General features: G+C 54.3%; 5 protein-coding genes across 5 annotated transcripts; 3 read left to right on the forward strand and 2 right to left on the reverse strand.

The window, feature by feature from the left end:
- Nucleotides 1–1,027: 1,027 nt before the first annotated feature.
- J4E85_000489 (uncharacterized protein) lies at nt 1,028–4,030 on the forward strand (the record flags this gene model as incomplete). The annotated part of the gene is made up of 1 exon (XM_051464779.1): nt 1,028–4,030. One exon carries the CDS (start codon nt 1,028–1,030, stop codon nt 4,028–4,030), a length of 3,003 nt encoding a protein of 1,000 aa, XP_051331300.1.
- A 245-nt stretch (nt 4,031–4,275) lies between these two features.
- On the reverse strand, nt 4,276–4,783 carry LCL2 (Long chronological lifespan protein 2; the record flags this gene model as incomplete). Its single annotated transcript, XM_051464780.1, has 2 exons — nt 4,276–4,469; nt 4,615–4,783. 2 exons carry the CDS (start codon nt 4,781–4,783, stop codon nt 4,276–4,278), a joined length of 363 nt encoding a protein of 120 aa, XP_051331301.1.
- A 510-nt stretch (nt 4,784–5,293) lies between these two features.
- NOP10 (snoRNP complex protein) lies at nt 5,294–5,573 on the forward strand (the record flags this gene model as incomplete). The annotated part of the gene is made up of 2 exons (XM_051464781.1): nt 5,294–5,474; nt 5,548–5,573. The coding sequence occupies 2 exons, from the start codon at nt 5,294–5,296 to the stop codon at nt 5,571–5,573; spliced, it is 207 nt and encodes a 68-aa protein (XP_051331302.1).
- A 584-nt stretch (nt 5,574–6,157) lies between these two features.
- J4E85_000492 (uncharacterized protein) lies at nt 6,158–8,729 on the reverse strand (the record flags this gene model as incomplete). Its single annotated transcript, XM_051464782.1, has 4 exons — nt 6,158–6,358; nt 6,422–7,336; nt 7,389–8,297; nt 8,565–8,729. The coding sequence occupies 4 exons, from the start codon at nt 8,727–8,729 to the stop codon at nt 6,158–6,160; spliced, it is 2,190 nt and encodes a 729-aa protein (XP_051331303.1).
- A 4,208-nt stretch (nt 8,730–12,937) lies between these two features.
- Nucleotides 12,938–14,389, forward strand: J4E85_000493 (uncharacterized protein; the record flags this gene model as incomplete). Its single annotated transcript, XM_051464783.1, has 1 exon — nt 12,938–14,389. The coding sequence occupies one exon, from the start codon at nt 12,938–12,940 to the stop codon at nt 14,387–14,389; it is 1,452 nt and encodes a 483-aa protein (XP_051331304.1).
- Nucleotides 14,390–14,812: the final 423 nt, after the last annotated feature.

Here is a 14,812-nt window from a genome sequence, read left to right on the forward strand (position 1 = left end):
GCTATGGCGTGCAGTTTGACAGCAATGTGGTCGCACTGCGTCCAGAGATAATGCGATCTCTGTACCATTGTTGCCATCAACGCGGTTGCTCGGAGTTGAGCTCGACTCGGATGGCCATGACTGGAGCGCGGCGTCCATAGCCGGCTCGCTTCATATACGAATCGTTACCGATCATGACTGCTACACCAGCAGATGACTACTCAGCGAAGCGCGACCGATGAGCCTATCTGATAAGCGCCAGCTTCATTCAGCAAGAGAAAGGAAAGCACGTTCCGCCCGGGTGACGAGGTATTAGAGATTCACCCAGTGAGGATTCCATCCTGCGTAACCCAAGATCAGATGGGTGAAATGCGTGAGACATCAGCACGGAGAAGGGCGAAGAGAATGGCACAAGGGCAGTGTGGTCGCACAACCTACTAGTCTATCTGTTAGAGCTCTGGCGGTGCAGAAACCTCGCGATCTCAATCGCATGGTGCCACCCTCTCCAACAAGCCATCTATCTTCGCATGGTTCTCGGAAGTACAATGTTCTAGCATGACCACGCAAACGAAGCATATAGCGAGTGGGGATCTGCATCTGGGAAAAGTAATGGTGTTGTCGGAGACCTGCTCACTCTAGAAACTATACGCTGTAATGCCCGTGGATGCAATGTGTGAGACAGCGAATCGAGAAGTAGAAAAGACGTAGGTGGTCAGCGGGTTTGTAGTAGGACGAAGAAGGCAGCCTTTGTTCATGGAGTGTCACATCAAACGGGACTACAGTATACCAGTGTATTAAATCCTAAATCTCAAGGACTACTCCTCAGTGATGTAAATTTAGCATCTTTTTTCGGTAGCATTCTGGAAGAACATAGCTTGCACTGGACCCTGGTTCTGAATCGCGTTGAGGGCCCGTGCATGGTCGCTTGACTCGCGAGACACGTCGAATGCGCGTTACCACAACAAACAGACACGAACAGCACAATTCTTATCGCATCTCAGCATCACGACATAGCGACATCCACAGCTCCTAGTCGGATGTAGCAAACATGGTCCGAACACATTCATCGTACACGGCCAGCCCCACGCGCTTCCAATCGCCCCAACGCAGTCCGGCGCGCCGCCCATCCCAAGATGGATCACAATATGAGATGGACCTGGACGCCCTGGGCCTCAACTCGACCTTTGAGTCTACCGAACTAGAAAACAGCCACCAACCGCCAGTCGATCACGTGGACACGAGCGAGATTGAGGGGCCGGAAGACTTCACCATGAACATGACCTACTGGATGACGGCAGATCTACCGCTGGCTCAGATAAAATCGCGAAAGGAGGCGAACACGAAACGACCGGTAATACGAATGGACGCCATACAAGACGGCAGCGAAAGCAGAAATGCGACTGAAGTGGGTGAACCGGCAGTTGTGGTGGAGGACACGGAGCGGCGGAGAAGTAATACACCTCGCACAGCCTCTCCAACCAGGCGCGCGAATGGCACCAACAATGAGCGCCAGCACAGCTCGCCAGCTTCCGAGAAGTCCATGGAGAACGACGAGAAGGTTCGGAGCTTTCTCAGCAACCTACCAGACACGGAGATGGAGGGCGCCCTCACAGGAACACCGCTACATGCGCCTAGACACAGCTTTCTCCAAGTCCCCCGGTCGTCACCCCCGAAAGCGCGATCGCTACAGCCCACCGTCGAAGACTATGATACACCACGGAAGCCCACGGGAGAGACGGTTATACGGCACACTTCAGCCATTATCGATACGAGTGAGCAGGACGTGGCGCGCAATAAGATTGCAGAGCTACAACATCAGCTGGAGCAGCAAGAGTCTACTTCGAGATCGCGCATTACCGAACTTGAGACGATCCTTTCGTATGCCCGCTCCGAGCTCGAGACCACACGCAACGACAACTACAAGCACAAGGAGAAGGTGTCAAGTCTGGAGAAGAGCTTGGAGCAGCAACGTGCAGATCACGAAGCTGCTCGCGCAGCTGCGGATGCCGAGGTAAAGGCGCGAGAAGATGCATTGGAGACCAGGATGCATGAGTTTGGAGAACAAATGCGCCTCCAGAACCTCACAAAGTTGGAGACTATGCTTGAAGAGTTCGAACGGCAGCGAAGGACTCTCGAACAAGCCAAGCGTCAACTCACCGAGGAGGTGGAAGACAAAGACCAAAGGCTGGAAGAGATGCAAGCAGAGCTGGTCCAGGTGCGCCAAATTCACGAGCGCGAGCTACACGATCTGAAGGAAACGCAACTACACGAGTCTGGACATGAGGATGAGGATGCTGCGAAGAAACGTCTCTTGTTGGCCGACCAACTTTCATCGGTCCAAGCCCGCGCGGATGCTCTGCAAGCAAGCCTCGAAACGGCCACGTCCGAGGCAAAGACAGCTCGTGAGGAAGCCCGAAGGAGAGACGATATGCGGTCCACTGTCGAAACACAGGCTCGACGCCAGACAGCTCGCATTGCAGAACTCGAGGGACAGCTACAGGCGGCGAAGTTCGAAGTGGAATGCTCGCATGCTGATGTGGCAGCTAAACAACAATTGTTCCATACAAACCTCGATCTCAACTCTCGACTCCGCACATTGCAGTCAGATCTAGACGCTGCACAAAGGGAGCTCACTGTAACAAACCAGCAACGTCGCCGTACAGCTGACCTTGAAGATCGCATGAGAGATCTCCAGTCGCAACTTGACGCAGCTCGCGCGAATACAATCATGAATAAACAGCAAGACCCGCATGCAGGCGAGCTGAGGGCGCGTATCAATTCTCTTGAGACGCAGCTCCAATCAGCGCTTGTAGAACTAGCTGCTAAGGAAGAAGAACTTCAGCATCTTGTTGCTGCCGACAGGGAACCCGAGTCTCCCCAGTCGCAACTTGAGCTGTCCGGCACTACAAAGATGACAACTGAGGGACAACCACAGGTAGCTGAGCTCGAAACGCGTATTCGATCGCTGCAGTCGCAACTGCGATCTACTCAAGCCGACCTTGCTGCGAAGGAGCAACAGATATCGGATCTTGTTGAGTCGTCAGAACAGGCTGAGCAACGTCTGAACACAGCCCAGGGTCGATTACAGAGCCTCGAAACAGGCAACACGAACCTTCGCCAACAGCTTGCGGAAGCGCATCGCGATAGCGCCAAGACCAGAGCTGATGCGGAACGTTTTGAGCAAGACCTTGAAGATGCCAATGATCGTTTGCAAGATGCTCGCGCGGAGGCAGATCGCCGCGTAAACGACATTGAGAAGAAGCTCAACAAGATGAAGGAGCTGAAGCTTGAAGCCGAGAGCAAGTTCAAAGAGCTACGCGACCAGCACGAAGACATGGCGGAAGGGCACGAGGCCATGATGGAGGATGTCCGGGACAAGGCAGAGGACGCTGTACGCAAAGCCGGTGCTCTGCTTGAGCAAGAGCGTAGCGAGAAGCGGAGTCTTGCCAAAGACTTGAAGCGAGCCAAAGACGAGTTAGAGAAGCTCCGCACTGCCGCTATTGCAAAGCTTGCAGAAGAGCACACAGACGACGATACCACCATCTCCTCATCCGCAACCGAGACAAATGCAAAAGATGCCGAGATTGCAAACCTCCGCGACATAATCCGCAAACAAGTCTCGGAAACCAAGACCCTCAAATCCGAACTCTCCACCCTTCGCAAAGACAACAAAACCTTCAAGGCTACACCTACACCATCTTCCCAAGACACGATAGCTAGCCTGGAAGCTCAAATTTCAGCCCTCCGCTCCGAGAACGAAGCCCTTGAGACTCGTCTCGCAAACCAAGCTGCTGAAAACGCTGCTATCAACCAGCAAATGGACGAGAAGCTAGCCGCTCTTCTTAGTAAGCTTATGAAGGAGAAGGCTAAGACAGTGGTGGGCAAGCGGGATGGACAGTGGACGGAGAGTGTGAGGGAGTTGGAGGAAGAAAAGAAGTTGCTGGGGAAGGTCTTGATGAGGCAATGGGGGAGAGAGGAAGTTGGCATCGATGATGAGAGGGAGGCGAAGGATGGAAAACAGGCGTATCGGTACAAGTACGTCAAGAGATGAAAAGTTGGAGTACTCATTGCATAGCAAAGGCGTTATTGGTATATCTGCGAATTGACGAATTCATGACCTGGCCTTGTTGGTCCATTCCCGAGATTCTCGCTCATCCTGTTCATTTGACGTGTATGCCCTTGCCAACTATGCTCATATTCCAGTATCCCCTTGACATGAGCTCTCCATGGCCAGCCATGATGTCGCCGTCCTCAACTGCGTACACTCTCTTATGACATAACCAACGTATCGTCCTCTTATAGCAGCCCCTTCCTTGCCAATTCGACCTTCCTGCCAAACTCGCCAGTGTTCCATCCTCCCTTGCTTCCACAGATCGCGATACCGTCACCGAGCTCGACTTTGTCTTCGACGTTCTCCCATGCGCAGGGGCAGTGGTGCGGGAAGTGAACGCAGGATAAGGTACCGGGGCAGAGGTAGTGGGAGCATTGTGCTGTGAGAAGTTGTTAGCGAAGGACATATGTCTTGCCGTTGAATGGATCGTAGGAGGCGCATGCGCGACAGGAGTGATGTAGATAGTAATGAAGCTGGGAGAATGGGTGTGATGTAATGCAAGAGAAGGTAAGAGTGCAACATACCAGCCTCGTACTGCGCCTGATACCAACTAGCATCACTCCTCACATTCTGCGGCTCCTGATGCTGCTGTCCACCACCACCACCGAACATCTGATCGAAGAAGCCGAATTGCGCACTCGAGCCCCAAACAAACGATGCGAGGACCGCGAGAAGAATCTGAAAGCGCACCATATCCAGCAATATCTCGTGTGTATGCGACAAGCGTAAAGTAAACCGTGTGAAGTGTAAGTCAAAGTGGATGATGTGTCGGTTTCCCCAATCCAACCAATGCAAACGAGCCAAACAAGCTGCAGCAGAGAGTCCAGAAAGTGGCAGGGGTGGGTGGTGGTCTTGGCACAAACCATGGAAAGCTCGGTGGTCCGCAAAAAACTCCGCGCCCGACGAACGGGAATTTCGAGCTCTGCTTTATCGCGACATCCTTACGCGACAACACTACCCACACCGAACATCACCTTATCGCATTCGCTTCAGCCGCAATCTTATCTTCTCATTGTAAAATCTTAGGGATATACTCAATATACCGGAATGTGAGTCTCACTCCAACCCCACGGCCGGCGCGAAGCTTGCACACGGCGCGCGACCAGCACCACCTCAATCCCAATCACAGGCGCAGCATCCTCCCCTTCAGCACAAAACACCCTCCTTGAATTCAAGAGCGCAAAACTAACAAAATCTTGCAGCATGCATCTCATGTACATCCCTGACCCGGCGAACCCGAGCAAGCGCATCTACACGCTGAAAAAGGTCATCGACGGCGAAGTCAGCAAGAGCGCGCACCCGGCCCGTTTCTCGCCCGACGACAAGTACAGCAGGCACAGGGTTACGATTAAGAAGCGCTATGGACTGCTTTTGACGCAGCAGAGTATGTTTTGGTCACCTGCAATAGCTCTGAAAAGGGTGGATTCGAGAGGGGACGGAGAGCTAACGGTGCGCAGAGAACAAGGTTGCTGAGAAGAACTAAGCGTCGCACACCATGCAGTAACAACGGCATTTTACGAGTGGAAGACAGCAGTAGGGGGAATATGGAGACGATGTAGCTGGAGATGCGACAATGTTCCTGGGTGAAAGATGAAAGATGGAGGATGTGAAGGCATGACAAGGGCGTTCAACGGCGTATTGGCGAAAGAAAAGTCTTCAGACGCGCGCCGATTTAGTGATGGCGGTACGGAGCGCCGAGATTCTTCTTCAGTGGGTAAAGGGCAGGGTTTTCAATGAGATGGTTATACTCACTTGATCTTTTGGGGTGCTGAAATGTGCCCATGTGCTGATGCTGAGATCTGTGAGATGTAGACATCGCAACGTCTCCGCCTGGCTAAGGAGCATGATCGACGAGAAGTGTTTCCTGCTCAAAGTCAAGAGGGAGGTAATAGGGTTAGGGAATGGTATGTATTACAGCCAAGCTACACATGCATCGCGACATGACAGAGCTGGCCTATAGGTATAAAGATGTAAGGAAAGAAAAGATATCTAAAAAGAAGGGAAGAAGAGAAGAAAAGACACAAGAACGCCACACACATGCTATCTATCATCTTCAAAGTCAACCACCTACAACGTACTACTTCTCCATCTCCTCCTTTCAATCGACAATCTCTCAATCGCCATCCTCCTGACCACCTCCTCCACATCCGCAAACTGCTCGTAGAACTTCAGACTCTCTGGATTCGCCAACGTCCCACTCGGCTTGATCTTCTTGCCTGAGACGATTTGCTTGACGGGTAACTCGACTTTCTTCAGGTTCACTGTAGTCTGTAGAACACGTTAGTAACTTGCATCGTCCAACAAATGAGTGTAAAAAGGGAGCAAACTCACCGGAATATCCCAAGTCTGAAACACAAACCGGGGAACATGTCTCCGACTCCTCTCCTCAGCAATCTTCCTCTTGACCCTATCCACCAACCCATCCGTATACTCGTATCCCTTGTTCATCTTAAGGAACAGCATAACACTCTCATCCGCATCGCCAGGCCTCCGTTGGCCGACACAGATACTATCTGCGATCTCAGGGAAATGAGTCTCAATGACACTGTAAATATCCGCAGAGCCGAAACGCACACCACTGGGATTCAGCACGCCGTCGGCGCGGCCCAAGAAGAGGATTTGGCCCGTGATGGGATGCATCTGGATGAAATCGCCGTGTGTCCAAACACCAGGGAAACGGGTAAAGTACGCAGACTGGTAGCGTGTGCCTGCCGCGTCGTCGCCGTAGAAGTAAACAGGTTGGTTGGGGAAGGACGCCGTGGCGACGAGTTCGCCTGGTTCGCCATCTGGTACTGCGCACCCAGGTCCAGATTCGATGAGGGCGTCGTAGACTTGGACTTTCATGCCTAGACACGGGCCCTGGCAGCCGCCACTGTACACAGGCTCCAGCGGGTTTTCGATGCCGAAGCGCCCTGCGATGTCGGTGCCGCCGGAGATGTTACGGAGATGGACGTGGGCGGGGAAACCGGTGTCGTAGAACCATTCAAATTGCGCTTCGGGGAGGACCATGCCGGTTGTTGCTACGCTTTTGAGGGACTTGAAGGGAAAGAGGGTGCGCGGGGTGATGTTGCGCTTTTGCAGCTCGTGGAGGAATTTGGGCGAGGTACCGAAGTCGGTTACGCCTTGTTCTTCGAGGATGGAGAGGAAGGTTTCGGGGGTGGGTTGGAAGGGCGAGCCGTCGTAGAGGATGGAGCGGGTGCCGAAGAGGCAGACTTGTACCGAGACGACGTACATTATCCAGCCGGTCTGCGTCGATTAGTCAAATGGGAGGCAAGATCGGGTTGTGGGAGAGACTTACGGTTGTGTACTGTAGAACGACGCTTTCGGGCGTCATCTCCTTGTGCAGTATACTCTCCTTCGCGACGTTGATGAGAACGCCACCAGTGGAGTGCACGATACACTTCGGCACGCCCGTAGTTCCACTCGAGTATACAATCAGGAACGGATCCCTGAATGCCACCCGCTCGAACGTCAATGTGTTGTCTCCTCCGGCCACTTGCAAAAACTCATCCAACCGTACTGTTCTAGCCAGATGCGCGACATCGGCAGGTCTTCCAGGAAACCTAGGCTGCACAACAACACCCTCAAACTCTTCAACACCTCCACTCTCCATCCCCGCAACGATCTGCTCAATCTTGGGTCGAAGGTCGAAGGTCTTGCCGTTGTATACCGTCCAGTCATCCACAAAAACGTACTTGGGTCGAATCTGCAATAAACGTTCGAGAATGCCCTTGGCACCCATATCCGTACTGCTGGAGCTGAAAAGGCCGCCGACAGCAACCGTCGCCATGAACGCAATGAAAGTGTCGAAACTCGTTGATGCGATGACAGCGACACGATCCCCCTTTCCGACTCCTCTGGCCCGCAGCGCATTCGCGAGGACACCAACGCGTCGTCGTAGGTCACCCCATGTTAGATGACGGATCTCTGTGTTTCCTTCGCGGATTTCTGTGAGGGCGATCTTGGTTTCTTCTTTGTGGGTTGTGGTGCGTACGCCGGGGTAGGTCGGGTCGGCGGTGAAGAGGATGTTTTCGGCAAAGTTGAGATATGTGCCCTGGAACCAGTGCGGATTTGTTTCCATCGGTAGCGAGGTATCGACGACGGTTGTGTAGTTGCCGGAATAGATAAGGTTACTGGTTTTCCACATATCTTCCCAAAAGTCTGTGCGTGAGGGGCCGACGCTCCAGTTGTATAGGTCGCGGAAGGTCTGTAGAGAGCGTGTTAGTGGTGTTCAACCGTCTTTGACAATTGTTGGCTTCATCATAGACGATGACGAAGGTGTGCGGCATGCTATGAGTCTGGTTGAGTTTCATGTTCTTGCGTTCGTGTACTCCAAGTATGAAGCACAAGGTCTGCCATGTGATGCCATCGGCAACGGCCTCTCGATTAAACAAAAGAACATGCCAGACGCGCACGATGCTTCACGCAAACATGCACCCCTCTCTGTATCACCAAGTCCGCAAGCAAAACATACCTGCATCTGCATCCCCCTTTTCGCATTCGCATCCTGGATAAACTTCCACATCGCTGTAGACTTCGGATCTGGATGCTCCCACAGCTTGCGCGGCGTAGACACTGCCGCCACCATCATGACCGGTGCCTGGTACTGGACCTCAGTCTGCATAAGCATAGTCGCCATCTTCTCCTTGTTGAGAAAGCGGGTATATCGATCGCGAACGAATATAAGGAAAAAGGTGAACTCCAAACGAACTGGAAACGAAGAGAAAAAAAAGCGAGTGTATGTTGGAGCGAGTATCACACTTGTCAATCCAAAGGCATAATCATTGTAATATGAACATCTCGTCCCAACGATGCAAAGTCACATGCAGAGCGCTTGTTGTTGCATATTTCCTTCTTTTGCCCCAACAATCGGCATCTACCACGCGGGGATGCGAGCGCTTTGAGTAAACAAAAGGTACGAGAGTCTCGAACAAGACACGCCAAGTACGCGGCTAGGAACTTAAATCCATCGATTTCCACGTTTGATCCATGAGATCTGCGAAAACGCACCTTGGCCGTCAGGTACAAAAGGGGATGCTGTGGACGTTCAGGGTTTTCGATGTACAGATTCGTCGTCGCACAATTGATATGTAACCGCCCATGGCTTGTCGCTTTCCCTGCTGCTGCCTCGGTGATGTCGCCGACGGGTTGAGGTCATGCGGGGAAGCTTGGATACGGATCGCATACATCCGAAGCGAACGTTTTTCGTTATACACTGTTGCTTTTGTCGCTTATCGGGTCTTATCTGGACGTTTCTGTTGAGAAGTAGATTTCAGTCTCGATCCAGTTACTCCTTTGCTGTTTCTGGAGATGATACTGTAAGGTTGTAGGTAGTGCGCAGTCAGTCCAGTTCGCCTGGTGAGTTGCGGGTGTCTGCGTCTTCTGTGTTGCTCCTTGCGCGCGAGCTGAAGCCAATAGAGCGGCCAGAAGGCGAGCACTCTGCATTCGGGGTCATGATCGGTTGACCATGCGACCGCGACTAATTGTGCGAAGGCACGTGGCAGTTGCCAGTGCGCGCGTCTGCGTGATGAATCATAGAGACGGCTGTGAGTGCACCGTGTAGGTGAACACTTCAGTCATCACCAATCGCACTGCTTGACTCCAGTGTCGCACGACTGCTAATGACAAGCCATAAAGGTCCACTCGCAAGCTGTTGCTGTTCGATTCTCCATCTGTCTGCACTATCGTCAATGTCCAGGATTTCTGCTGTCCTTACCCGGGCGATACATGAGCCGGCTAATCTTCGATCCCTGCCGACTGTTGTAATATCGGTATCGCCATGTCTTAGATGTGGTTGCTTGCGCCATACACGAGTCTTGCTCTGATTGGTGCATACCCCGCGATGGTGGTCAAGACACGGCAGCCGGTACAGCTATGCCGCGGTGTCGGTCGAGGATACTATACGTGAAACTCGCTTCCAAGCAAACACTGACTGGTGGTGTGCGAACAATATTACGACCGATGATCAGATGTTCGAGAAGGTTTCTGCTTAGCCGTGAGTGTTGGCTGCGAGATTCTTGGGTTGGCCCGCCGATCCCGACTGACGGCTTCTCATTGATTGCGTGGTTCGCCGTTGGTGATGAGTAGCTCGCCGTTGATGGACAAGCGCCAATCGCTCAAATTCCACTGATATTTTTCCGACCCGTCTTACCTGGCAATCGACTGATTTTAGCGGTACACCCCCACGGAGTATTTCATTGCCAGGCATGAAGGCGCGACTGTTGCGGCTGTAATACAGATACGCAGGCGTCGCAAATGAACCGGGATCAATGAAGAAATGTCCAGAGTAGTTCGGCGCACCGCGAGTCGTCTGTCAGCACAACCTGTGGATATGCCTGTGCTCCCAAATCCTTGGGCTTGCCACCTCCGTTGGTAGTACGGCTGGAACACAAACTGGTGCTCGATCGCGGAGCGCTGCGTCAAAGTAAGACCTTACATTAGACCATACCTGTGCGGCTCCACGGGGCCGAATGTTCGTGTGTGTTGGATTCTTAGGGAAGCGTCTGAACCAGCTAGGGTCGAGGGGCGACTGAGATTGCATCATCACAAACGGAGACGCATGTCCTTGCTACGATGGGGCCGTGTCTCTCAGCATGTGTTTGCCTGTGGCCTTATTGTGAATCGATATTGCCCTTAAAGCCACTTCAATGCGATGACGGCAACGGATCGGGTGGAGGGGTGTTTCGGTCTTGTGCATGTATCGCCAGCAGTCAATGTCGTTACCACGTTGAGACGATCAAGACGAGATTTCCGAGGCCGAGTTTGGTACCACGCGGTACGGTTGAGCGTGGCAACGGGTGCGCAAGCGTCACTGCACACGAAGACACTGCGTGTGAGACACGCTTCTCTCCATGCAGGGCCCAGACGGTATGTATGGGCGTGAACCGGACAATCGTCTGAACTGCTGCGAACCTGATGAAAAGAAACCAGACGATGAAACGGTCGTTGGTGTTGGAATATTGGACCCTTTTGGGGCGCCTTGTGACGCAAGCTTAGGGGGCCGGGCTGTTAAGGTGCAACAAGGCTACCACAAAGCTACCACAGAACACACTGAAGTCAGCGGTAGTGACTAAGAATGGAATATGGTCCGAGCGATGCTGCAGTGAGAGTCCGGAACTGGTAGTCCGATGCTTCCAGGGCGATATATGCTGACAGCAGGCAGCGAGGCTCTCTCGTGAGATGACTGGCCGCGACTGCAACTCCAACGAACCGTTGATCAGCCTTCTGCAAAGCATGTCGGTATTGCGAGCAGCCAACTAGTACGGTCCTAAACTCCGACGATAAGCTGCTAGAGGCGTAGTGTAATCTACACAGATTGCCGAGCAGATGCTAGTGGCTGCATTCGGCGACGTGACTGACTCTGCAGGCAATCAGAAGACCCTCGCAGACAAATGACGGGACACGTCTTGACTCGATGGAAATTTCTGCGGTTTGTGATTGAGAGGGCGGCACGACGAACTGTAGGTATAGGCTGCGCGGGGCCCAGGGAGGCCTGATGGTGGTGTTGGCGGTGTGGGCTACAGAAAGTGCAGCGACGAATGGGGAAGCAGCGACCGTGCACACCGTCTGCAGATAGACTGCAGGTAAACTGGAGCCATGGCAGTTGGACCGAGAATAGAGCCAGGCGATCAGCGTGTTCCTGAAGGGCTAATGCCAAGTGGATTCGGAGCCCGCTGCATGCGCTCAGAGTTAGGCGTGGGCGTGACGAGGCAGACATTCTCGTGCCGTCAGCGCAGTGCGACGACGGGCGTGCTGGGGCTGGGAGCTGGGGGCGGGCAGCGGCAGGCGTCGGAGGCAAGTCCAGCTGGGGGTCGGGGAGGCCTGCATGGGAGAGTTTGCAGAAGAAGGGTCCTCCATCCATCCCGTCAAGGTTTACTGAACCAACGCAAGCAACGGTTAGAGCGGGCAGTGAAAAAAAGACATGGTGACAGTTATCGATGATCCTTTCGGCAATGGCGTCGCCGGGTCCTGGGCCAACCCCACACGGTGGACACCCCAGTGGGCGACGGCGGGCGCTGAGTGGTGCTGCCCCTGAGCGGCACAGGAACACCTGTCAGGTCACCGTCGAGGGCGCTGGAAAGGGAAAAGGCCGCCTCGCGCGAAGATGAAAGGATGGCGATCTTGAACGCGTGCCGTCCTCTGGTGACATTGCCATCGCAACGCCCCACGGGCTCTTGCAACGGCAGCAGTCGGGTGTGCACGCCATGAGTTCGCAGCAGGCGCTCTGAAGGCGCTCGCTGGCAGTGTCGCTGCTGAGGGTGTGCCGTCTGAAACTCTCTGCGGGCCACTCACATCGGCCACCCACATCAGGTTCCTGAGCGCATCTGCTAGTCCAGTGCAGAGTTGCGCCATGCAGCCCCCAAGCGTCAGTGCAGCGTGCCTGTGCTAGCCCAGCGTGAGATGATGAATGGCGCACCGACACGGTGAACTGACTCTTGGGTTCCCTCGCTCCTCGGTTGTACTTGAAACCTCGACGCCTGCCAGGGGTGGGCAGCCTTGGAAAGTGCTGCAATATATACAGCCCTCGCCAATGTGCGTAATATAGCGTCGGTCTTTCTCAACCCACCCTACTGCACACCACGCCTACATACTGCCCTGGAGTGCCCCTCAGTGCCAAACCCTCTGACATCTCACGCTCCAACACACCACCCCGTGCAACAGCCAGTCTCACTCAGCGCCGGCTTGCCTGGTGCTCCCAAGCCACGCACACGTCTCCGACCATTGGCGCGTAGCACCTGCACGCCTTGGTTTCAACTCGTCCCGGCTGCCGCTCAGTCCGATAGCCAGTCCGATATATCACCAACTGGACCCGCCACGCCGGTGCAATTCCATTCTCCCTCCGCAATCATGGTCGACGTTGCTGTGACTTCGCAATTGAAGCAGTGGACTTTCGCCAAGCCTGAAGTTGTCGCCCGCCCACAGCGCTCCAGTACTGACAGTGCCGCCTCGAGCCCCAACCTGTGCGACGATGCTCCCGACACCCTGCGCATAGACTCCGCCGCTGCACCAACCTCGAGTCCCTCCACCAAGAAGGAAGGCAGAGTTTTCCAGGAGCGATACCTCTCCAGCGAAGAAGACCTCACTGCCGACGACGGTTCCGCCTCTGAATCAGAATATGACTACGATGACGTGGTTGTCCACGACCTCTCACAGGAGTGCAAGGCGAGGACTATGTCTGTGTCGAGATGGGACAAGGGAAAGAGCTGCGACATGGCCGTGCTAGTCTCGTACGCGAATGCAGGTCGTCCCAAGGTCGTTGAGGTCGACTGCCGCTCACCTGTCGATCGCCCAACGGTGCAGCCGCGCTCGGCCTCAGTCGCGAACCTGCTCCCAATTACCACAGCCAGCAAGCTACGCAAGGCCGACGAGGCACAGCGCCTGTCTATGAAGGTCATGCCCACAAGCCGCCTGGCTTCACCACCTCTATCTCGCTCCACATCACCCGTCGCCGACCCCGAGCCTCGCCGACCCTCCACCAGCCACAGCCCCATCACACAGAAGCCGACCACATACCCCGACTCCGCTTCCTTCACATCGTCGTTCCAGACCGGCTCAAGTCGCAGCTACTCGCCTGCACCGAGCGAGCCACCTCGCCGGCCCTCCACCTCCGCTCGTTCCTCCGTATACGTTGCCACAAAGTCCCGCCTTGACCTGTCACGGATACAGACGTCACAATCATCATACCAATCGCATAGGCAATCACAATTCGCCCCGCTGACTCCCCAGTCCCCCGCTCTATCCTTCCTCAGCTCCGACCCTTACGAGAACCAGAACAAGAGCGCGGCATCGCCCATCATCAAGAAGCCCGCTGCGCACCGACGGTTACGCTCGATCTCGATGAAGCTCTCTCTGGCCAAGATTGCCATCTCGCCAGCGAAGAAGCCATACGACTCTCGCATCAACGGCCGAGCCCCAGGAGGACCCACCACACCGCTGACACCAGCGCCCATGACTCCCATGACTGCACCCATCCAAGGCTCAGACAACTTCTCCAGCCCAAACAAGCTCCGCCGCGCATCTACCATCCTCCGACCCAAGTCTCGCGGCAGCGAGTCCAAGCGGGCACCAACACCCGAGAACGCACCTCCGGTCCCGCAACTCAGCACTATGCAGCAAAAGCGTTCCACCACCATGGGCACCTCCATGGGCAGGATGACCGCTCGGGGCGCCAACGAGCGTGAGCCTACACTCGTCATACCAGAGTTTCCTGGCAGCGAGACCGATGACGCGACATCCAGCATCAAGAGCCGCGCAATCCGACGACGCAAGTCACTGATGGATTTCATGGATTCCCTATGAACGCATCAAGAACTCAATCTGTTTCGAAACGCTCGCATAAATGCATAGACGAACCACCCCAGCATGCGACTACCTTGTACATGTTACTCTACCAGCCACTACCTTCTTCCCTGCTCGCCGCCTTGGCACTTAAGCAACCTTAGCGCATAATACCCGGTGTACCCATGGCGCACGACATGGCATTTCCTTGTCCTCTACTCTCCGTTCCTGTTTGTTCTCTAGAGGTTACGATACCCTCCCAGCTGCTCAGTCGTTGGCAATCGCGAAGTGTTCGCCGCCACACATCTATCTGTCGCTATCATCGCATCCAGCATGCATATTTTCTTGTCATTTTACAATTTGTCGCTCAGCTTGCAGCCTGACTTTGTTTTGTTTCGGAACGAACAGTCATGATATCCCAATTAGTTGTCATCGCTTAGCGAG

Source organism: Alternaria conjuncta, assembly GCF_024043145.1.
Source record: "Alternaria conjuncta strain BMP 0040 chromosome Unknown scaffold_1, whole genome shotgun sequence".
In the NCBI taxonomy this organism is placed as follows: domain Eukaryota; kingdom Fungi; phylum Ascomycota; class Dothideomycetes; order Pleosporales; family Pleosporaceae; genus Alternaria; species Alternaria conjuncta.